General features: G+C 41.2%; 1 protein-coding gene across 7 annotated transcripts in view; it reads right to left on the bottom strand.

Annotated features, from left to right (window-relative positions):
- Positions 1–24,791, bottom strand: part of FRMD4A (FERM domain containing 4A) — a 741,134-nt gene that overhangs the window by 333,317 nt on the left and 383,026 nt on the right. The window contains exon 1 of one of the 7 annotated variants that reach the window (XM_077897156.1): positions 7,035–7,222. The exons of the other annotated variants lie outside the window; for them this stretch is intronic. Within the exon in view, the coding sequence (XP_077753282.1) occupies positions 7,035–7,100 (66 nt within the window). The 5' untranslated portion in view covers positions 7,101–7,222. Of the gene's footprint in view, positions 1–7,034; positions 7,223–24,791 lie in introns of those variants that run through there. 7 annotated transcript variants of the gene reach the window in all.

Here is a 24,791-nt window from a genome sequence, read left to right as displayed (position 1 = left end):
TGAGGTAGTATAGAGTTATTTGAAAGTGGACTTGGATTAGTTGTGAATGTATATTACAAACTCTAGAGAAACCACTAAAAAAGTAAAAAAAAAAATGTATAATTAATATACTAAGAAAGGAGAGATCATGGAATTATATAAAAGTACTCAATGAAAATCACCAAAGACAAAAGTGTAGAAGACAAATTAAGAACAGAGAACAAAGATAGCAAATAGGACATAGTAACAACTATAGTAAATGTTAATGTAACAATATCAACCGTCACTTTAAATGTCAATGATCTAAATAAACTATTAAAAGACAGAGATTGTCAGAGTGGATGAAAACACAGGACCCAACTATAGGTTTTCTATAAGAAATCCACAGACACATATAGATAGAAAGCAAAGAGATGGAGAAAGATATACTGTGGTAACAACACTAGTCAAAAGAAAGTGGGAGTAGGTATATTAATTTCAGACTCAGAAGACTTCAAGTAAAAGTACCAGGAATAAAACAGGCATTAAATAATGATAAATGGGTCAATTCTCCAAGAAGACATAACAATTCTTAACATATATGCCCCTAATAACAGAGTGTCAAAATATGTGAAGCAAAAACTGATTGAACTGCAAGAAGAAAAAGATAAATCCACTATTATAGGTGGACATGTCAATACCTCATTATCAGAAATGGATAGATCTAGCATGTATAAATTCAGTAAGGATATAGTTGAACTCCAAAACACCATCAATCAATTGGATAAGATATATGTCTATAGACTATTTCTCCCAACAACAGCAGAATACACATTCCTCTGAAGTTCATGTGGACCATTCACCAAGATAAGCCATTTTCTTGGACATAAAACACACTTTAGCAAATGTAAAAGATTAAAAAATCATACAATGTCTTCTCTCAGACCACAATGGAATTAAACTAGAAATCAATAACAAAAAAGAGGGCAGCCCGGGTGGCTTAGGTTTAGCGCCGCTTTCAGCCCAGGGCCTGATCCTGAAGACCGAGGATTGAGTCCCATGTCAGGCTCCCTGCATGGAGCCTGCTTCTCCCTCTGCCTGTGTCTCTGCCCCCCCCCTCTGTGTGTGTGTGTGTGTCTCTCATGAATAAATAAATAAATAAAGTCTTAAAAAAAACAAAAAAGATACATAATATTTGGATATTAAACATTATAGTTCTATATAACACAGAGATCAAAGAAAAAAATCTAAAGAGAGGGGATCCCTGGGTGGCTCAGCGGTTTAGTGCCTGCTTTCGGCCCAGGGCCTGATTCTAGAGTCCCGGGATTGAGTCCCACATCGGGCTCCCTTCATGGAGCTTGCTTCTCCCTCTGCCTGTGTCTCTGCCTCTCTCTCTCTGTATCTCTCATAGGTAAATAAATAAAATCTTAAAAAAAAAAAAAACTAAAAAAAAAAAAAGAAAAAATCTAAAGAGAAATTAAAAATTTTTGAACTAAATGAAACTGAAAATACAACTTATCAAGATTTATGGAGCACAGTGAAAAAAGTGCTTTGTGGGAAATTTATAGCATTGAATGCATAAATTAGAAAAGAAAGCAAGAAAGATCTAAAAATCAGTAATATAATAGCTTCCCATTAAGGAAAGTAGAAAAAAGAAGAGCAAATTAAATCTAAAGGAAATAGAAAAAAAAAAAATTAGAGCAAAAATCAATAAAATTAAAAACAGGAAATCAATAGAGAAAATCAATCAAACCAAAAGCTGGTTCTTTGAAAAGATCAATAAAAGCAATAAGCATTTAGCCAGGATAAATTAAAAAAGAGAAGACACAAATTACTAACATCAGAGACATCCATTGAACATTAAAAGGATAATAAAGGAACAGTATGGACAACTCTGTGCCCACAGATTTGATAACCTAGATGAAATGGATCCATTCTTTGAAAAACACTCTTCCAAAACTCACACAAGAAGAAACAGAATCAATAACTGATAACCTTGCAAAACAGAAAGCACTAAGCCCAGATAGGTACACTAATAAATTCTATCAAACATTTATGGAAGGGGATCCTGGGTGGCTCAGTGGTTGACCATCTGCCTTTGGCTCAGGGCATGATCCTGGAGTCCTGGGATGGAGTCCCACATTGGGCTCCCTGCAGGGGGCCTGCTCCTCGCTCTGCTTATGTCTCTGCTTCTCTCTCTGTGTCTCTCATCAATAAATAAATAAAGTTTAAAAAAATTTATGGAAGAAATTATATAAATCTTCTACAATATTTTCCAGAAGTTAGAAGCAAATATTTCTTAATTAGTTTTATGAGACCAGCATTACTCTAATATCAAAACCAGACAAACACCTTACTAGAAAACTACAGATTGACATATGTCATGAACACAGATTCAAGAATTCTCAACAAAATATTAGCAAATTGAGTGCAACAATGTATAAAAAGTATTATATACACCATGATTAACTGGGATTTATCCCAGGTATACAATGGTGCTTCAACATTAAAAATTAACTAATGTAACAAAAATGCAATGTATAAAATGCTAAAGAAGAAAAATTACATAATCATATCAATAGATGCAGAGAAAACATTTGACAAAATTCAACTTCTGTTCAGGACAAAATCTCTCAATGAACTAGGAATAGAGGGGGAACTTTCCCAACTTGAGAAACAATACCCTCAAAAAGCCTTCAGCTAACACTGTACTTCATGGTGGGAAACTTGAAGTTTTCCCACTAAAATCAGGAACAGGGCAATGTCTTTCTCATCACTGCTTTTCAATATCATAAGTCCTACCTAGTGCAATAAGACAAGAAAAAGAAGTAAAATTGCAGACTGGGAAAGAACATAAAACATACAAAACTGTCTTTGTTCACAGATGATATGATTATTCATGAAGAAAAGCTGAAAGAAAAAATATTTCTGGAACTAATAAGTGATTATAGCAAGGTTACAGAATACAAGGTTAATATACAAAAGTTAATTGCTTTTTTATATACCAGCAATGAGCAAGTGGAACTGGAAATTAAAAATACGTTCCCATTTACATTAGCACTCTCCAAAGAGAAACATTTAGGTATAGTTCTAATAAAATATGTACAAAATGTATATGAGGAAAATGAGAAAACTTTGATGAAAGATACCAAAGAAGAATTAAATAATCAGAGAAATATTCCACGTCCACGGACAGGAAGACTTGATATTGTCTAAATGACAGGTTTCCCCAAATTGATCTATAGATTAACACAATCTCAATCAAAATCCCAGCAAGTTATTTTGCAGATATCAACAAACTGATTCTGAAATTTATATGGAGAGGCAAAAGATCCAGATTAATTGATTCAATATTGATGGGAAAAAAGTCGGAGAGCTGACACCATCCAACTTCAAGACTTACTAAAGCTACTTTAAGTAAGAGAGTATGGTATTGGTGCAAGAGTAGACAAATAGATCACTGAAACAGAATAGAGAGCCCAGAAATAGATCTACATAAATATAGTCATCTGATCTTTGGCAAAGGATCAAAGGTAGTACAATGGAGCAAAGACAATCTTTTCAACAAATGGTGCTGGAACAACTGAACATTCACATGCAAAAAAAAAAAAAAAGAATCTAGACATGGACTTTATACCCTTTACAAATATTAACACAAAATGGGTTGCAGACTTAAGTGTAAACTACAAAACTATAAAACTCCTAGAAGATAGTATAGCTATCTTGGATAGCTTGGATATGGTGATATCTTTTAAGATATAACACCAAGGCAAGATCCATGAAAGAAATGATTGATAAGGTGGGCTTCACTGAAATGAAAAACTGGTTTGGAAAAAACTGCCAAGCGAATGAGAAGAGCCATAGACTGGGAGAAAATATTTGTAAAAGATATACCTGACAAATGGCTGATATCCCAGATATACAAAGAACTCAAAACCCAACAAGAAGTAAATAAACAACCAGATGAAGAAGTGAACAAATGACCTTAACAGACACCTCACCAAAGAAGATATATAGATGGAGAGCAGCCTGGGTGGCTCAGCAGTTTAGAGCTGCTGCCTTCAGCCCAGGGTGTGATCCTGGAGTCCTGGGATCGAGTCCCACATCAGGCTCCATGCATGGAGCCTGCTTCTCCTTCTGCCTGTGTCTCTGCTTCTCTCTCTCTCTCTCTGTGTCTCTCATGAGTAAATAAATAAAATCTTAAAAAAATATATAGATGGAAAGTAAACATGTAGAGTTGTTGAACATCATAAATCATTAAGGAATTACAATTTAAGACAATAATGTGGTATCACTACACACTTGTTAGAATAGCCCAAATCCAAAACACTGAAAACACCAAATGACGGCAAGGATGTGGAGCAGCAGGAGCAGTGGTGGGAATGCAAAATGGCAATGACCAATTTGGAAAATAGTTTGGTGGTATCTTGCAAAACTAAACATCTACCATACAATCCAGCAATTGAGCTCCTTGGTATTTACTTAAAAAAATCGAAATCTATGTCCACACAAAAACCTGCACATAGACGTTTATAATCGTTTACTCATAATTGCTAAAGCATGGAAGCAACCAAGATGTTTTCAGTAGGCTAATGAATAAATAAACTTTGGCACATCTGAACAATGGCCTATTATCAAGCACTAAAAAGAAATATGAGCTATGAAGCTATGAAAAGACATGGAGGAAACTTACTTGCATATCATTAAATGAAAGAAACCAATCTGAAAGGGCTACATACTGTATAAGTCTAATTACATGGTGTTCTGGCAAAGGCAAAATAATAAAGGAGACAGTAAAAAGATCAGTGGTCGCTAGACATTAGAGAGGGGGAAGGATGAAGAGGTAGAGCACAGTGGATTTTTAGGGCAGTGAGACCATCTTATGTGATTCTATAACACAAATAGTGAACCCTAATGTAAACTACTGACTTTGAGTGATAATGATGTGTCCATATAGGCTCACTGATTACAGTAAATATATCATTCTAGTGTGGGATGTCCTTAGTGAGAGAGGCTGTGAGTGTGTGGGAACAGAAGTATATAGGAAATCTCTGTACTTTGCTCAATTTTGCTGTGAACCTCTAACTAGCCTAAAAATATATTTTTTAGTAATTAATAAAATAGAGTGTAAAGAGGTTGATCTGGAGATGATAAACTAGGATGAACTAGAGGAGAAATAGTGGATCCAGGAGAATAATGAGATAGTTGGTCCAAGTAGAGGGGTAACAAGGTCCTAAACTGGGGCGATGAAATTACCGGTTGTATTTACAGAAAAGGAGGGAAGTACGAGACTGCACTTTCCTCCAGGGGACAGTGTATCTGGAAGTTTCCAAACAAGATGATAATGGTAAAAGTATTGGAAAACAGTTGGGGGGAGGAGGGCGGAGGAGGGCAAATAAGGAGAGAAGAGGACTACATTAACGACTTTGTAGTATTTCTGTTTTTTTTTTTTTTTTTTGAAGATCTTATTTATTTATTCATGAGAGAGAGAGAGAGAGAGAGAGAGAGACAGGAAGAGGGAGAAGCAGGCTCCATGTAGGGAGCCCGAGGTGGGACTCGATCCCAGGTCTCCAGGATCAGGCCGTGGGCTGAAGGCGGCGCTAAACGGCTGAGCCACCAGGGCTGCCCAACTTTGTAGTATTTAAATAAAACAACTTCCTAATTAATTTTTCCCTGAGGTGACCAAGCACACACCAACCCTTTGGTATGCCACAGACTGCCCCTACCCAAGACCCTAAGCCACCTACCACCAGCCACCACCAAGGCAGACCATGGTGGTTGGCCAGAGGGTATCAGCTTTCAAAGAAACTTCCCATCCTGCTGCTCAATCTCTATACTTAAGGCTATAGTGATGTGGGCCATGAACCTTCCACCACTGGAAACATCACTCACCCTTCTTAACACATTCCTCCTGAAGGCAAAACTTCTTGACCCTCCGGTCAGAATGAATGTGAGGTACTGGGATCCTGCAAACAGCCTGGAAAGGGTGATCCCCTCTGGGAATCCTGCCAGTGTAATGTTGCCTCAACTAGATGACAGATTATAAATTAATAAAGAAAAAAAAAAAAAGCCCCAGACTCTAACGTCTGCCAAAACACACGATTCCCCATAAGGTTCCTGAAAGGGACTTAGTGATGTATAGTCAAAGAGCCAACCCCCTACAGCCTTTTCCAGATTCGAGACGCAGACGGGCTAGTCCTCCAAATGTACCACCGCCGCCTTTCCCAGGGGGGCGCCAGTTGTTGTTCTTGGAAGGAGAATACCTTTCTTTCAGCTGTATTACCCCCTGCATGCTTCACATAGTCTGTAGTTCCCTAAGCCCCCATCAATAATACAACACAGACAGACCAGCCACCAACAGAAAACCCCGAGAAGAGAGTAAGGATGACTGTGGTTGGCCTGGGGCAGAAACGATGCTTAGGATGCTATGGATGCCAGGGGTTTTCAAAGATTGTGTTTCTAAAATCGTTGCAGGAACAGAAGTATCCTTATCAGCTGCCGCTTCTTTAAAAACCAGTCACTCAAACAGCCTCATCCCATAAAATTCCTGAGGAAGCACTGGTGACCCAATCCCTAGGAAAGTGGCCAGGATCCAGGGGCTGGCGCTGTGTGCAGAGTGATATTCTCTTTCTACCCCACCCTCAGCATTTTCCATAGGAAAAATACAGTATGTTGACCCACCCTCCCCTTTGTCTTCTGGAATGCTCACTTCACCTCACAAACAGATCTGAGTCTTCCAGGGAATACCTACTGAAGCTGCTTTTGTCTCTTTGGGCAAATGTTTTCTAGTTCTTCATCCCATTCATTCAGAGTCCTGGATACTATTTGTTCTTTGAAGCCATTTCTCTGCTATGTCATCTGTACAGACCAATCCGCACCACTCAGGCACTTGGCAACTTTATGGTTTTCTAGCCCCCCCCCCCCCACCAAGGCACATAAGCATAAATAAAGACCGTGTGTGAGAACTGGACAGTTGTGGAATAGAATCCTATTCAGTAATGGGGGCAGAGTCGTAAAGACTTGGGGGGTGGCAGAGGAGGCTCTATTATGCAGAATAAGTGAAAGCCTTTACTTACAAACACGTCCATGAGCAGGTGTTCCAGTGTCACTTCAAAGTCTTCCAGTTTGGCAGCTAAAGTCATAATGAACGCCCCGGTTTGCGATGAAGCCCCGCTGACAGCCCAAACCTGCAAGCTCCTCGGCTCAGAGAACACGGCTGGTGTCAGATTTAGTCACAGGTGGGACTGGCACAGCGAGAAGCAGAATAGAACATCGCAGACTGACCTGATGGAGCTCAGTAGCCAGAAATCTTAAAGTGTTAAAGGAAAGAGCTAGATTGATGGCACTAGGGGACCAGACTGGAGGCAAAGTGATGTTACCAGGTGAAGAATCCAGCCCCTGCCTGCTCTTTACAGCTCTCTGGTCTGAGGTGCTCTGCAAAATGCAGGAAACCCCAACAGTGGGCGAAAGAAAAAGCCCCAGAGAGATGGGGAGAGGCAGCAGGGAGAGAATGGAAGAAGCCGTCTGACTCTGATATTTATAGGGCCACATGTTTTTGACTCTAGCCCATTTCTCAGTTCATTTCTGACCTTTCATAATGGCCAAGCACACTGGAGTGTATTGTAGAGCGGGGGCAGTGGGTCCCACAGAAGTTGGCTGTGACCAATGCTAGGGCAATTCACACAGACACGCCATCAATAGTTCTTTGTAAAAAGCCCATCAAACCTTGTTCTGTACACGATGACAGAAAAGCACATAGTCTTGTGAAAAACAAGGAAACGAAAGTTGTGGGGGTACTAAATTTTTCCTCGGAATATTATTAGATCCTTACACTCACCCCCATCCTCTGTCCTCCCCACCCCCTCCTCTGCAAGAGTAGATAAACATCAAGGAAAAAATATAATCTTGTGTGTCAACTCCTCAAGCTTCTGCCAGTAAAGAATATCCACTCTCTTGCGCAAATGTCATTTTTCCTTTTTGGTTTTCAAAATTTGACATTTTTTTCTTGCCTAAAAAAATTGTAAAATTGCAGTAAAATACCCATAACATAAAATCTACCATCTTCATTGCATTTTAAGTGTCAGGTTCAGTAGTGTTAAGTACATTCACATTGTTGTAGGACCAATCTCCAGTCTTATCTTGCAAAACTGAAACTCTGTGCCCATTAACAAATCGCCACCACTCCCCCACCCCCGCCGCTCTTCCCAGCCTGGTACCCACCATTCCACTTTACATCTCTATGGATTTGACTACTCTCGCACCTCGTGTAAGTGAAATTATACAGTATTTTTTTTTTTTTTTTACCAAGTTCTTTTGTGTCTGGCTTATTTCACTTAGCTTGTCTTCAAGATTCATCTATGTTACAGCATATGTCAGAATTTCCTTCCCTTATAAGGCTGAAATTTTATATCCTAAGAAAGACCCCTGCTTTGGACAATTTTTCAGGCCTGAGAAAATCTCTCAGGAACACTTGGCTGTCAAGTTTTTAGTGGCCATTCTTGCTGTGATGGTCCTAACTAAAACAGCCTTGGTCTACAAGCGAGTTCTGTCCTGTTCCCTAAACAATTTCCAAGCTGAATGATCCATGAAAAGTCTAGTCTCTGACTCCAAATAGGGTGTGACCACTTCACAGTCAATATTGATGCCGAAGAATAAGGTGCCCCACGTGAAGTTGAGGAAATCTAAAAAGTCTGTTCTGTGATAAAACTTCTCCCCTTCTCATCAGAGCTCTCTAAAGTGGAAACAGCTGAAACTCTCCAATTTAGTATCTTTCCATGAATTTTCATTTTCCCAAAGGAGATACAGACCCACTTAATTCAGCATTTAACATTTAAACAAAGCAACCATAAAGTAAAGGACAAAGAAAAAAATTGATAAAAAGCATCATATTATTCCTAAAGCGGATTTGGAATCTGTCAGAGTAGTTTAGCTTGACAGTTGGTCATAAATTGTACATAAATGTTCTTTGAGTTATGGTTTCGGTTCTGTTTTGGGGCCTCTGGTAGGGAAATTAGAGTGGTTTCATGACAAGCATCTCTGTTTAGGCAAAGGCATCAAGGAGGGGTGGTGATGCTGTGATGAATGGCTCCAATACCCAAGAATGTACAGAAAATATATTTTCTGGCTGGGTGAACTCATATTCACAGCACTTCCTATCAGCGAATGCGTTTGCCATGTCGGCAACTGGTGCAATGGCTAGAGCAAACTATGTCAGCAATAGAGACTCAGCATTAAGTCAATTTCTTGCCTTGCAGTTACCATGTTTTGTTGAAACTATGGCTGTCCAGAAGATACTCAAAAAGCCTTCTCTCACTAGGTAAGAAGAGAGCGTTGGGTGAACAAAAACTGGCCGTATGATCAGATTAATGGGATCGAGGGGTGTGTACATAGATGCAGCTCTGTTCTCAGCTCCCAGCAACCTCAGGAGAGTTTTCAAAAGCAGGTTTTGAAACCCCCTCTCTTTAGGAACTAAATTTGGACCAAGTATTTCAAATGTCTGGAATTTTGCAAAAAGTATACTTTTTTTCTTTCACTAATTTTCTTCCTGGGATGGACAAAGAATTGACCAATGGAGAACAGTTAATATTTTTCATTTAAGGCAGGCAGTCTCCCAGCCCCAACAGTGAGTTTACATGGCCTTAAGGAGCCGGCAGTGGCTTCTGCAGAATACAAACAGCAAACTTCAGGCACAAGAAATTGTGCATAATTTGAGCCATGTGAGTGGTTAGTCTTCTTGAACTAGGGCTCTGAGGAGGATGTGTTAAGAATATCCTACTTTTAGAAACCAAACGACTTTAACAGTTTCTAAAGGGGAGAAATTGACCAGAAGGGAGTTAGCAAGAAGAGAAGGAAATTGGTAGTGGGTTGTGCATGTCACCCATAAGAGACATTTACTATGAGTTTGACGTTAGTGGGTGATTGAGCCATGTGGAATAAGTGGGTACCCTGGAGGCAGCAAGACCACACCAGTCTTAAGGCAGGGAAACTGCCGCTTCAGTAGTATCAGGCATTTAATCGAAGCTTCTGGGCCCCCTGAGAAGGATCTGACATGCCTCACCATGCTGGGGCTCCCCAGTGAGAACAATGAGTCAGCAATATACCTGAGACAGGAGGTAAATGCTAGAATTTGTTCTGCAACTTGAATTGTAACACTGGTGTGTACGGTTTTAAATTTTGAGTTTCTTCCTGCTTAAATCTTGGATGACCATCTTTTTCTTCCTTGTCTATGAAAAATCCCCCCAGCAGACTCAACATTTTGGTGATAGAACTCAATAAAAGGAAAATCTTTGGAAAGTGGAGATTTGGCTGGATTCCCTTTATAGCCATCCAGACAGTCTCCCTCAGTCTCCCCAGGGGAGTTGTGGGCAAACCAACCTTCTAGAAAGTGCCGTGTTTTCTGCAGCCCTGAAAATGAATTGGCTGTTTCAAAAGCATGAGTCTTTATGGAGGTAAGGTCTGTGGTTCAACTAGATCACAATCCAGTTCATAGCAAAGAATTTCTATTAAGCAGGATGATGAGCAAGCCCAAGGCAGTAGGCAATTGAATAGGCAAAAGTGTTTTCCTGGAAAGGTCTCTCTCTCCATCCTAGAGCAGTGGCTTTCTATTCAGTAAAACCATTTATTTAAAGGTCAGGTACAAAGCAGTGGATCAGACCACCATCCGGTCAATTAGAATAGGTCATTGAGATAACCTAGCAACCATTTTAGTGTCTTGACTGGTGAATCTAAGCAGAAATTTGATCCAATGGTGAAATAATTACTGAGATTTTTAAAAAAACGAAATCACTGACTTTTATTTTGATCACTCAATTACGTCCCACAGACCCAGTTTATAGTACAAAAAAATCCCCTAACAATATGTTGTGAAAGCAACTAATATTAGCGTCCTATCGATGAACTTGTCTGTCAAGCTTCTGCCTCACCTTAAAACCAGAAAGGGAGGATTTTTATTAAAGGAATCCTGCTTGTTTAAGCAAACCAGGCTCTTCTGATGGCCCTACAGACAGCTGCCTGTCTGGGTCTAATCATAAGGGCTCGTCTGTCTGCCCTAGCCATCTCTCAGACGACAGTCACCGTAATTTAAAGGTTTGTGTCTATAGGGCCCCTGGCAGGCTGGCACAGCAGTGGATCAGGGCCATGGTATCAACAGCCATGCTCTCCGTGTCTGCTCATCCTTCCTGTAACACAACCAACCTTGTCTTCCCTGCTCACAGTGCCTTTTCAATTTTGCCTCTCTGACAAGTACAAAGGCTCTATTCCTCTCTAGCTGTCCCCCGCCCCACTCCGCCTGTCTCTCCCACCCGCAGCCCCTGCCCAGTCACAAGGATGAATTTCAAGACTTTCAAAACTAACAGGCAGTGAAATTCGTGTCAGGCACACGCAGTAGTGCCCTGGGCTCATGATGGAGAGAAACACATAATAACTTGCCTGATCTCTCAATCTTGCCACCTGTCACGTGCTCTTCTACTTGGAGTGAAAGAGGCTTGTGGGGGTTCTGAAGCCAGCACCAGTGGGGCACGCTGGGGATAGGCCAAGAGCAAGCACCTCAGCTCCACCACCTGTTTTCTAAGCCACCCCACTTTCCAGAGTTCAAATGCAGAGTTTGGAAACACAGATCCTTACCACAGTCTCCCAAATCTTTTACGGGTGTTTTTGATGACTCTTTCTCACCTGTAAAAGTTGCATGGGATTTAAAGATTTCTGTGCCTCCCAGGGTTGCTTGGTGAGCAAACGTGATAAAGGTAAAGTGCTTGGAGCTCGTCCAAAACAAGAAGCTATGCACACAGGAACTACATGGTGGTAACCAGTGGCTGGGGACTGAATGTTTATGCACCCCCCAAAACTCACAGGTAGGAAACCTAATCCCCAATGTGATGGTATTTCTAGGTGGAACCTCTGGGAGGTGATGAGGCCATGAAAGGGGGAGCCCTCATGAATGTAGTTAGTACCTTTATACAAAAGGTCCCAAGGAGCTCCCTCACCCCCTCCTTCTGCCATGTGAGGTCATAGCTAGAAGATGGTTGCAAATGAACGAAGTGATAAGACTATGAAGCAGGCAGTGAGTCGCTACTAGACACCAAATGGGCCAGCACTTGATCTTGGACTTTCCAACCTTCAGATGTAGGAGAAGCAAATTTCTGTTGCTTGTAAGCCACCAGTTTATGGTGTATTGTTATAGCAGCCTGAACAGACTAAGACACTACTGTTACATATGTTCCTCTTTGGGGACCTTTGAGTGACAAGTTGGCTCAGTTATGTCATGGCCCAAATGAGAGAGTCTACTGGTGGTAAAAGAACACTCCAGGGAGAACCACCATGCATTTTAAGTCACTCTGACTTGGATTGGGTTACCTGTCCCCAGAACCCTTCCTCATCTTGCTTAGAATGATCAATGACTCTTAATCCTTTCAGAGTCAATGGGCGTGGGTTATAATGAATCTTTTATAATGTCCCTTACTGTCTTCGAGTGAAATCATGGATAATACAACCTGTGTACACATCTTATTTTAAAAATATCAACACAACCCTCTGCTATGCAAATAAGCAATAAAGTGAAAGTAATCTATAATGAGAGAATACATATCAGTATACATAAATGTCTTTGTATAATGCAAGTAGACCAGAAAACATGGTGAACTGGTCACTTAATCACTGTGAAATCAGCCTGCCTCCCCCACCCATCCTCTCTCATCTGTTATTGGGGGACAGCCTCCCTGGGCTTGACCAGTAGTAAAAGGAGAGCGGAGAATCTGAAATGGAAGGAAATATGGCTGTTTGTGTTTGGGCAGAATTGAATATGGTGTTTGAAACCCATGGACATTCTGACCCGTCTTAGTCACTTGGTAGCCTATTGCTCCAGACCAAATCAAGAGTGATTTGAGAGGCTGTAATAATTACCAGACAGGCCTGGAAGGCACCTGAATATCTACTCATCTCCAGTATATTCTTGAGATACTATGTCCTTGAACAGCAAGAGCTATCTAGTATAACTTGAATATTTTTCCATTTGGACTCTACAGTCTTCCACTAAGGACAGGCCAGGAGGCTATGGCACTTGATCTTGACTTCTCATTTTGACTCTTCCCAGGTGCTCATCAAAATACCAATGTTGTATTATGCATGCCCTAGCCTTACTCGTCAAGCTACAGAGGAGATAGCCAGGCACAGTCAGTCATTGGTGGCAGGCTGGCATCACATGAGTGAGGCTAAGAGTTCATGGGTGATCAAACTCCCGAGAGACTATCTCCTAGCTGATGCTCCCACTCTTCCTCTGGCAGGGCCCTGCATTTTCCATACATGACCTCCAGACTTCGAAGAGTATTCTGGGTACAGCTGGCTAAAGAATTACAGTGGGAAGATCACTTGACTTTTAACCCTTGTGTGATTGATATGATCCCATCACAAAGAAAAATGGAGCTTCCACAAAACAACAAGATAAATATATTTGATAGAGGTACTCTGAAGGGGTACAGATCCTGGGCTTTGGATGGCTTCTACCCCCATCTCACAGCCCTAATCAATGAGAAAAACCTAAGCTTCAGGTACAATTCACAGAGAGTTAACCCGGATGGGAGAGGGATATGAACTGTCTTGACGTTTCTCACAATGGCAGTACTGCTTTGGAGGCCAGGCCTTAACATCATTACTCAGGCTGTTCTTTAAAGGCAAGAGGGCTCATCTCATCATAGGTTCTCCGACATTTCCACAACAACTACAGTTCCTGGGGTGATTTAATAGTAAGGAGATGAGCCTGCTAAGGCAGGTGCATGGAGGAGCTCTTCATTGATCCTTCTGAGTCTTAAAATGGAGGCCAAAGCATTCAGGTGTCTTAGAGTTCTGCTTCTCTTCTGAATCCCATGTCATGCCACACTGCATGTTGATCAGAGTACAGTGTCATCTTTTCCAAAATATGGTAAGAGGAAAAACTCATTGGTCACATAAGACAACAGAGCATTAAAGTGTGAAAACTTTAGTAGCGGATGCTCTATTGAGTGTATTATTAATTACAATACATAACTATGAAAGTTTCTACTTGCTATGTGCCTTGTCCCAAGTTATTAGGGCTGTGTCCATAATTAATATTGTTTCTCTCACTTTTTACACAAGGACATTTGGCTTAAGATAGAAAGCAAATGACCCAAAAGCTTATTCCATGGGATTACTTTACAAACAGCTAGGATTTGCTATAACTTGGGCCTGGAAGTCACAGGCACTGTGAGGACAGGGCAGTGTGCACTTCTCTACACACAGGGAAGCTGTCCCAGGGCAGCAGAGGCAGCAGCGATGCTGGGGTCCCCAGTCTGTGACTTTAGGATCTCAGCCTCTGAGATTCAGTTTCCTGAATTGGAACTTCTCAATTCAGTTTCCTTATGGGTCTAATTCCAGGCAGAGATTAGACAAAGGTTTCTAGATGTTGGGCATTATGGCACATTACAATTTGCATATCAAGTTCAATATTGGGGGGACCACGCTAGGATTGCCAATATGCTAAGTTGGGGCATTAAAAAAATATAAACCAGTAACAAAAATGACCAAATTATCACCTGCCATCACCATGATTTTATTCAAGAAAAGACATCTCAACACACAGCAAAAATGGAAGAGATATCTCAAATTTTAAGGTGGAAAGAAGTCAGCTGGATGGTCAAGTCCCTCTGTTGTCTGTATATATTTTTTGCCATGTTACAAGGACTTTATTTCAGGCCTCTGTGGATCAGGGAGTGGGGCCTGGAACCAGATGATGAGAGTGTCCTCAGCCATAATTCAGCTCTGTCACTTTGTGATTTCATCTCTAATTTTCAGTACATCCTCATTGCTACTACAACAGATTGAAGACGCAGGAATGAACTGATGGGCCAATCACTGGAGACAGACCTGTGTTTACCCCTCGCCAGCTCTCTTAGCACTGAGAACATCAGCAAGGCCTAGAGGAAAGCCTAAATAAACACTCTGCCTTCAGCCTGAGAGGTGAAGTTCTGGAACGGGAGTTACAGGCCTCACCATGATGAAGATTCTTCTCTAAGCAAGTGCCTGAGAGGGAGCAACCTGATTTTTGTCCACAAGACCAAAGCCTTCTCTCTTGAAACTTGTTTTGTTACTGGTTTTGAATAGGTAGTATATGCAGATTATATAAAATTAAAAATTAATAGGAGAGTACAGATAAAAAGTCTCTTTTATTCCTCTGACTTAAAGCCACCCAGTTCCTAGTAGGGAAACCTCCTTTACTACTTCTGGAGATGTTCTAATCAGATTCAGGCATAAAATATTACCATTTCTGGATGTGATATGTACGTATAATATATATTACAATTGTTTACAACTGTAAATAGTACTTCATTGTCTGGAAGATTTCATTTAACCTATTCCCTATTGATGGGTAGTTGCATGGTTGCTAAGGCAACACGAAAATGGATTTTGCCCAGGTGCCAAAATATTTTTAAAGTAGGCTTCTAGAAGCAGAATTGCTGGCTCAAAAAAAATGCTGTACATTTAAAAAATATTGATATTGTGAATTTTGTTCTCTATAGAGTTTGTACCAATTTATACTCCCACAAAATAGAGTGCCCAATTCCCAATACCCTCAGCCATAGTGTGTGATAGCAAGCTTTTGAATGTTGGGCGATGTGATATGAAAATGGCATCATATTTTACTTCAAATTAAAATCTCCTTTAATAAGTGAAATATTGTTCACAAAAATTCCCTAATACTAATTCCCTTTTTTAAAAATATATATTTTTAAAGATTTTATTTATTTATTCATGAGAGACACAGGCAGAGGGAGAAGCAGGCCCCCTGCAGGAGCCTGATGTGGGACTCGATCCTGGGACTCTAGGACCATGCCCTGGGCCGAAGGCAGCTGCCCAACCCCTGAGCCACCCAGGCGTCCCACTAATTCCCTTTTGAAGGCTACACTGATCTAAATGGGTCCAGCTGTGTCTCATAAACATTCCAATAATGGGCATATACTAATGATTAGCAACAAGATGTTAGACCCATCTACCCACTGAAGTCCACATTTAAAGGCAATTTAAGAGAATCTTTATTAATGGTTCCCTTATGCATCTCTGTATTACATAGCACAAAACACACCTGTTAGGATGAATGAAAATTAAAACCACACTAAGCAAGAACAAAAGGTAATTCATCCAAATACTCCACTTTGTAAAATTTCCCTTCGGCCTTGAGAAGAGATATCAAAGCAATGAAAAGGTTGAATCTTGACAGACTTTGGACCATGACACGTGATCAAATGTGGACTGTATGAAATTGATAACACTTGTCAGCTACTCAATTTTGAATCTACCAGACTCAGAAGCTAATCTCACGGAGGATCAGCAGTGTGGGCAATAAAGGTCCTCAGCTTTTCCACTGTGTGCCAAGATATATGAGATCAACACTTCTAAGTATGGTTATACAGGTTCCCTATGACTGTGCTAAGCAGACCTGTTACCCATGACTTTTATCAGCAAGGCTGATCCTACTGCCTCACGACATTTATGATGGGCCTCTATTTTATTCTGCTGCTAATCTCTGCTTAGGTTTCCACTTATTCTCAAGGTCACAGCTGTGTTTGGAAAAATGATAATAAATATTGACCTTCAGGATACTATTTCTTGGGCATTTTTGAAAGGGACAGGGTAGACACTGTGAATATCTTGGACATGTAATAAATCATTACAGAACAGCAGCCAACAAACTAAATAATTAATTTCATTCATTTAACTTAATTTAAACATATTAAATATTTACTGAGCTTGTTTTCTATCAAATTTGCATTGAGGCTGTAGTGATTTTGCCATATGCTACCAGCCCTAAGCTATTAATCCTGTGGCTGGAAATGCTTAGATTCATGAATTGTTAGGTCATTTTATGGGACATGACCTGTACTTAGACCATTTACTTCTACTGTTGTTTGGTAATATCCTTTTTGCTCACAATGGGGTAGATGTTGTATATCCTGCTGGTGAAGCAGGTCTTTCACATCTAAAAAACTTCATTCCTAATTTCTAAGTAAGATGTTATTGCTTTCTTGCTCATCTATCATCTATTACCTATCCCTCTACCTACCCACCACCCATCTAATCTTCATTCTGCACCAGGCTCTATCTTAAATGCCTTATAAAATGAACTTATTTAATTCTCACAGAAGCCCAATTAAGTGGTTATCCCATTCCACCCCATTTCATGGATGGGGAAACTCAGGAACAGAAGGGTTAAGTTGCTCGGTCACAGTCACACAGCCAGTTCAATGGTGTGGTCTGAACACGAGCTCAAGTCTCCAGGCTCCAGAATCTGTGATTCAACCAAACATGAGGCCTGTGTGTGTAGGACATTCTAGTTTTGCAAGCAATCACTAGTCCCCTGTCACTGAGGGAAAATCCTTCTTCTGTTGGATGAAACAGAGAGAGCTCTCGTGAGGAAGCAGAGCTGGTTAAAGAGAGTGTGTGATAGTGGTGGTGGGGGGTTTACTGGAAAATATCTGGTATCCATTTACAAGATACTCTTTATAGCATCTCCATTGTGTCATGGAGAGATTCAATAATGGTACCAAAGGAATTCAGTTGAAGTGAATGTTGGAGCAAAGAACATAGAGTGATGTAATTCTTGAAGTAGGGGGAGGAGTATAATGTTCGTCTGGGACTGGAGATGAGGGAAGAGGCCCCTGGGGCCTTGGCCTCAGTTGCCCTGTCTGCCTAAGACCAGTGTGGATCCGGATCCAGTGGCTCAGGTCCAGACATTCTATTATCCATCTCCTGTGCTCTTGCTTCCACCCCTGGTTAAGAGGATTGTGGACTCCTGAAACGCCACAGATTAATTCAGGCATCTCTGTTTTGCTCTCTGCCAGTGCGTTCTTCACAGGCACGGAGGTCTGCAGGAGATGGCGTTCAGCCCTGTGGTGGGTACAGTGGTTCCACACTCCTCATGCAGGTGTTGGCTTTAACGAGGTGTTGATGGGAAAGTGGTTGAGACAGAAATGCGTGGAGTGTGAGAAAAGGGAATGGCAAGATATCTTACCAACACGCCTATATAAATACACTTCTCTGGGCTTCGGAGAAGCATGTGCCAGGCCTTCAGAGTGGAATAACTGTTTTGCTTCCTCTTAATTAAAGGAATTATATGACTCCCTTGCGAGAAAGCAAAATGACTTATTTTATCATAATTAAGCTTTTAAAATAGCAACTTGCAGTACTTTGAAAAAGTCATGGAGTATATGGAGTTACACTCGATTCCTTTTTTTTGTTTTGTTTTGTTTTGTTTTCATGCTGAAATTGGGCAATTAGAACACTTCTTCTTTCTCCAAATGGAACAGAGCTCTTTCTGTCCTTCAGATTTTTCAGAGCTGCTCCTTAAGGAAGCCTAACAGCTTCCTTAAGACGTTTTTCTAAAAGCCTTTCTTACGACGATCTTCAAAAAGCCTTGCTCTGCTGCAGCATTTCCAAAATTTCAACACTTTATTTACATATTAACTTTCCTTAAAATCCAGACTAATTGAAAGTTCTTCTGTTTATCGATTAGTTTTCTACACCCAAAGGGAAACACACCATAAGCTTCATACCCAAGCTATTTTGTTATACAAGACTTAAAATTAGAAACATTTGCAAGTAAGTTCCATATCTAGGCAGACTCCCAAAAGAAATGTGTCCATATGAGCACTAAAAGATATGCCCAGGGATTGTCATAGTAGCATTATTCATAATTGTTCCAAAATGAAAACAATTCAAATGCCCATCATAAGAAGAGAAAAATACATAGTATATTCATATTAAATGATTGTGTAATGGAATAAAATACATCAATAAAAATGAATGAACCTCAGTTGCGTTGATGAATATGGGTTTAATCTTAGGAATATATTTTTGAGTGATAGAAGCTAGATACAAAGGGTACGTATAGTGTGGTTATATTTACATAAAGCTCAAAAACACAGAAAATCTTGGGGCACCTGGGTGGCTCAGTGGTTGAGCATCTGCCTTTGGCTCAGGTCGCGGTTCCGGGGTTCTGGGATAGAGTCCTGAATCGGGGTCCCCGCAGGGAGTCTGCTTCTCTCCTGCCTATGTTTCTGCCTCCCTCTTTCTGTGTCTCTCATGAATAAATAAAATCTTTTTAAAAAAAAAAAACACTGAAAATCTTAAGTGTAGAGATAGGACACGACTTAGACAACATTTTTAAAAAGGATACTTTTACTTGCAACATGTTGTGATGTTATCTGTCTACATGTTGAAAAGAATGTTTTCTTAATCAAAAATCTTGAAAGTATAATACTGAAGTTACTGAGGACTGAATACAAATCTATTTCTGAGGGATTTTTCTCTTTATGGGTCATTTCCACCATATATTCTATGTTATTTTGAAGAAATTCTCAAATTTGTTGTCCTGTGTGGGTACAAAAGTAATACTCCAAGGAATTGTCCTAGAATGTATGTTTACATTTATCGGAGGGCCAAATCACAAGCTTTACCCACAAGACCATGTTTTTCTTCCCCTTTCCACCTCAGTTCTTGCCCACTGGCCTCCTGAATTCTCTCCCCGCCTTTCCCATCCCCCTCTTCCTCTCTGACATGTGACTGAGCTGTTCTCCCCAGTTCTAGCTTCTGCCTTCCCCCTGCATCCTCTCACAGCAGTCTGGGATTTTATCCACTCCCTTGATAATTCCTCTGGCTCCTTGGGCTACTAAGTAGTATTTCTACTTATTTCTAAGTGTGCACTCCCTGCTTTGACTCCTGTCCAGCACTCTGGCCTCTGTGGCCCAGTTGCCTGGACAGCCACACACAGCTACATCTTTTGTCAAAATTACTCAATAAAACACAAAGTCAAAATAATTTCTCACTATACTAGTTAAGGCTTTCTACTTGGTGATCTGGGTTGGTGGCACCACCACTCACCCAGGTGGCTAGTCTCCCCATCTCGGGTCACCTTTAACTCCCTTCCTCCCCATTTCCAACTGGTCACCCATGTAAACTTGTAAACTGACTCTGCCTTTGACATTCCCTCTCCTCTCTGTCCCCAGGGTTGTTATCATCTTGGACCTCCATCATTTTATCGGCTGCTTTGGGCTCCGCAACTGATCTCTCTGTTGCAAGGTTCTCCTCATGCTAATTCTTACTTTTGGCTACTTGACTGGGTTGAATAGTGTCCCCCCTCAAATTCACGTCCACCAGGAACCCATGCACATGAACTCATTTGGAAAGAGTCATTGCAGACATTAGTCAAGTTAAGATGAGATCCATCCCGTCTTAGGGTGAACCCTCAATCCAACCCTCAATCCAATACCATTGGTGTCCTTATCAGAAGAGGCAAATTTGACAGGGAGACATTGTCACACACAGAGAGAATACCATGTGAAGACACACACAGAGTAGAGTGTCTCCAAGCCAAGGAATGCCAAACACTGTCAGCAACCAGCAGAAGCTACAAGAAAGCCACACAGCGGGTTTTCTCTGAGAGCCTTCAGAGGGAGTGTGGCCCTGCTGATGCCTTGATTTCACATCTCCAGCTTCCATAACTGTGACAGAATAAATCTGTGTTGTTTTAAGCCACCCAGTTACACACTTTGTCATGGCAGTATTGGTAAAGAAATAAAGCCACCACCAAAGTCTTCACGAAACACTGCTTTTATCTGCAATCCTTCTCTGTTCCAGGACTTTCAATGTCCCCCTCTTGTCTACTAGATTAATTTCAGTGATGCCTTTACCAGCTAGGCAGTACGCTCTGCTCCTATGACTTCATGTGAGTTCTGCTACAGCCTAACACATCCCTATGCTTCATCTCTTCCCAGCATTCACCTGCCTTTCCACTCCATGTTACACGCCTGACAGGGCTTCTCCCCTTGATGTCTTCCTGCTGAAATTGTGCTACTTTCTCAAGGTGCTCAAAGGCCAGTGTCTTCATAGAGCATTCCTCAGTTCAACGGGGTGTGTGTATTCCTTCTTTTTAACACCCACAGTCAGCACCACTATTGTTCACTGATTGCTGTTTTTTGGCCTGTCTTATGGTGATTTCTATATTCGAAACAAATTTACTAGGATATGTGTTTGGCATAAATATAAATAAGTGCTATTTTACTAAGTTTGGAACACTGAAACATACTTTCAAGTTTACTAACCAAATCCTGTAGGCCTCTAGACCTTTTGGGTCACCAGCTCTGATGTGTCCTGGCATACACACAAATTATGATTCACTTTTGTCAATACGTGTTGAAATAATTGAAATATTTGCTTAAGACACGATTGACTTTTACAATCTCTACTGCTCTATAATGACTGCAGTGGTTGGGAACTGTGACACTTTCTTCTGTATAAAACGCTGGGGTGAAAACTTAGTGGAATATAGGAGCCACTTTTTCTGTTCTGCTAAAGCAGTGTTTACAACATTTATTTATTTATTTATTTATTTATTTATTTATTTATTTATTTAATTTATTTATTGCACTTGAGCGGGGAGAGGGGCAGAGGGAAAAAGAGGATTTCAGGCAGACTCCCTCCTGAGCACAGAGCTCAACATGGGGCTCAATCTCTAGACCCCAAGATCATTACCTGAGCCAAGGTCAAGAGTTAGATGCTCAACTGACTGAGACAGCCAGGCACCCCTTCAACATATTATTAAAAAGACACAGGGCAACATGCAAAGCTGTTCTGTAACTTTTTTTGAAAAATTCTTTTTCCCAGATCAACTGAGCCCAAAGGGCTTAATATTACCATCTTTTAAGAAAACGAAAGGCAGAATTTTTCTAATACTTGTTAATGCCAAGGTAGAGGTCATTTTCAGCTTTACTGGTGTCTCCGGTGATTTTATCCCTGGCTCCAGGCTTTCTGATTCCTGACTCAAGAGAGGAAATCATTTCTGCTTGCTCAGGGCAATGATCAAGGCCCTGGCCTTGGTGCCGTCAGCTAGAATGCTTTGATGAGCAAGGTTTCAGTATCCTGCGTGGCTTTGGTCTGAAGCAGCCTAAACACTGGGGAAAGGAATGGTTTTGTGGCTGCTCTAATAAGGGAAATCCAAACTGATCCACATGTGGAGATATCAAATCCCACCGAGTGGTAACTGCCACTATTGTGCAGCATGTTCACCAGGGCTGGTTGCCAGGGATTATCCAGAGAAGGAAAAGAGCAAGGTCTTTATAAACTATGGAGCTGCATCCTGGGACCATGCTATCAATATTCCTTCTGATTTGAGTTTCCATTTCCAACATCACTCTCAGACTATTGTGGAACAATCCTCTGTGAAACATAGTGATGTCTTCATCTAAACAGAATTTTGATGACTTGTGTCAAAATTTTAATTCCACTAAATAGATCCAACATTAGTAAGGAATAGATTCTTCATGGTGGAAATATGTCATTGCAAATTGCTTTGTTTCAACTTCTTTATCTTTGCAATTTAATTTTGTTCTTGTTGTTGTCCTTGCCTGGGAGAATCGATGTGAAGAACAGCTTCCTGGTTCCTAGGAGTGAAGGTTGTGCATAGATTCTGATGTGCTTTGGTGGTACCAGACCAGTAGCTCACAGTGAAGCCCCCAAACAATACCACTGTCTTGAAGGTCCAGGTGAAAAGTTCTTCATATGCCCGCCTACCAGCATGTAGTCTATAGGGATTTTCTGTTCTCTTCTTGTCCCCTGATGGGAATGGAATGAGAATGTTTACCCTCAAGGAGCTCTGTAAGAATTGGCCTTTGTGGAGATTCCTGGAGTGGCAGCTAAGTGGGTCTACAGGAGGCAAAAGGTCCAGGCCTGGAGCACTGCAGACCACACTGGAAGGGGGCCCAGACTTAGACCCCATCCATTCCATTCATCTAAGACAAAGCAGCAGAATGTCTTCTGAAGCCCCAGACTGAGGTGACTAATCTGGTATTGGCTTTGCAAACTGTTGGGAGGGAAAGAACATCTTATAGCTGGAGTTGCACCATAACCATGGCCTGTGTCTAAGATTGACTGCTAGATGTTTTTGGAGAATCTCCTTTTAAAAACTTCCAATTCAAGATTGATCATCTTTACTGGGATTTTTACCTTGAGAACGCCTTGCTTCAAAGACTGTAAATAAAATGTATGTAAATATATGTGCAGGAAGGAAAAAGAAGCCACTGTGTTCATTTCAGTTTTTCAAACTGGAGCACAGTTTGAAACCAAAACTTTGGTTATTTTAGAGGCCAGTCAAAGGGGTTGATGTGAGCTCTGTACCATCTTTAACCTATGCAGTCTTTAATCAGCTGATTATCAGTGAATGGGGAAGCTAACTTCAACATTCCTGTCTACTCCTCTCCTGGCTGTGCTCTGAAAACCTAAAGAAGAACCCCATTGTACTAGTGCTGAATAACACAGAAAGCAAAACTGACTATAACATGAAACATGAAATGTTAGGAATGAAAAGTACTTTCCATCTTAGAAATTTCCCCTTTGAGGAATTTCCACATCTAAAAAGTATGGGAGAACATGACTCTGGGGGTTTATTTTTTTTTTTTTTAAGGATTTTATTTGTTTGTATGAGGGAGAGAGAGAGAGAGAGTGCACACAAGCAGGGGGAGCCGCAGAGGAAGAAGCAGTTTCCCCTGCTGAGCAGGGAGCCCAATGCAGGACTCAGTCCCAGAACCCTGGGATCAGGACCTGAGCCGAAGGTAGATGCCTAACGGACTTAGCCACCCAGGTGCCCTGACTCTGGGGTTTAATACCAGTGAATGGCAAGGTAGCAGCATGGAATAGAGGCTTTGGAGTTACGCAGAGCAGAGTTAGAATCATGGCATTGCTGTTTCCCCACGGTGGAGCCTGTGGTAGACCATTGAAGTCAACCCTCAGCTTCCTTCTCCAGTGGGGACAATAGTACCCACCTCATAGAGCTGTTCTGACCACTTAATGAAAAATGTATAAGGCATTTAACACACAGTTTACCACATTGTCACTCTGTAAACGACATCATTTCTGTGTTCTTCCTCAGTGGGATCCCGAGATAATGCGGGAGGGAAGTAGAGATCTCATGGAAGAAGAGGAAGTTAGGGGAAATCCAGGAAGGGGGTGGGGGTGGGGTGGACACAAGGCTGTAGCCAGTGGCTTTGGATTAGGCTGAAGAATGAACCAGCCTACCATGATATTAAGAGGATGGCTGCCACTGTCCTCAAAGCCAGCTTCGGACTCAGGAGGGTCCCTGTGAATATTCAAGGCCCATCCAAACTGCTGGAACTGGAATGGATTTGGATGGTGAAGCACCAATTTAGGAAAGTGTGGCAAGGGATCCCTGGGTGGCGCAGCGGTTTGGCGCCTGCCTTTGGCCCAGGGCGTGATCCTGGAGACCCGGGATCGAATCCCACATCGGGCTCCTGGTGCATGGAGCCTGCTTCTCTCTCTGCCTATGTCTCTGCCTCTCTCTGTCTGTGTGACTATCATAAAAAAAAAAAAAAAAAAAAAAAAAAAAGGAAAGTGTGGCCAGTGAGCTGTGAGACTGCCTTATTCATTGCATTTGCTCCTTAAATAGCACGGTCCCTCAATTTTGTGTGACTGAATTTTTTTTTTTTTTTTTTGTAAACTACCCACTTATTACATTATGGCAGAGTCTTATAGTAATAAAAACAGTAGTAATTTTTGTTAACAGAATGAGAGTCTCTCCCATTGTTACTAAAACAAAAATATTTCTTTCCTGCTGGGCCTGGGTTACTAGCTGGACCCCAACACCTGACCTTGACTGCCAACCTGCTTGGACCTACTGACTTTTGTCCCACATTTTTCCTTAGCTTCTTCCCAGCTTCTCTCTTAACTCAGGCAATGGACAGTATGGGGATAATATCCCATGATGGGAATTGAAACTACTCCTCAAGCAATAATGACTGCTGGACTCTGGTGGCCCAGAC

This window comes from Canis aureus, chromosome 5 (genome assembly GCF_053574225.1).
Source record: "Canis aureus isolate CA01 chromosome 5, VMU_Caureus_v.1.0, whole genome shotgun sequence".
Classification (NCBI taxonomy): Eukaryota; Metazoa; Chordata; class Mammalia; order Carnivora; family Canidae; genus Canis; species Canis aureus.
The sequence above is the reverse complement of the archived record's forward strand: the minus strand, read 5'-3'. Positions and strand labels throughout refer to the sequence as shown.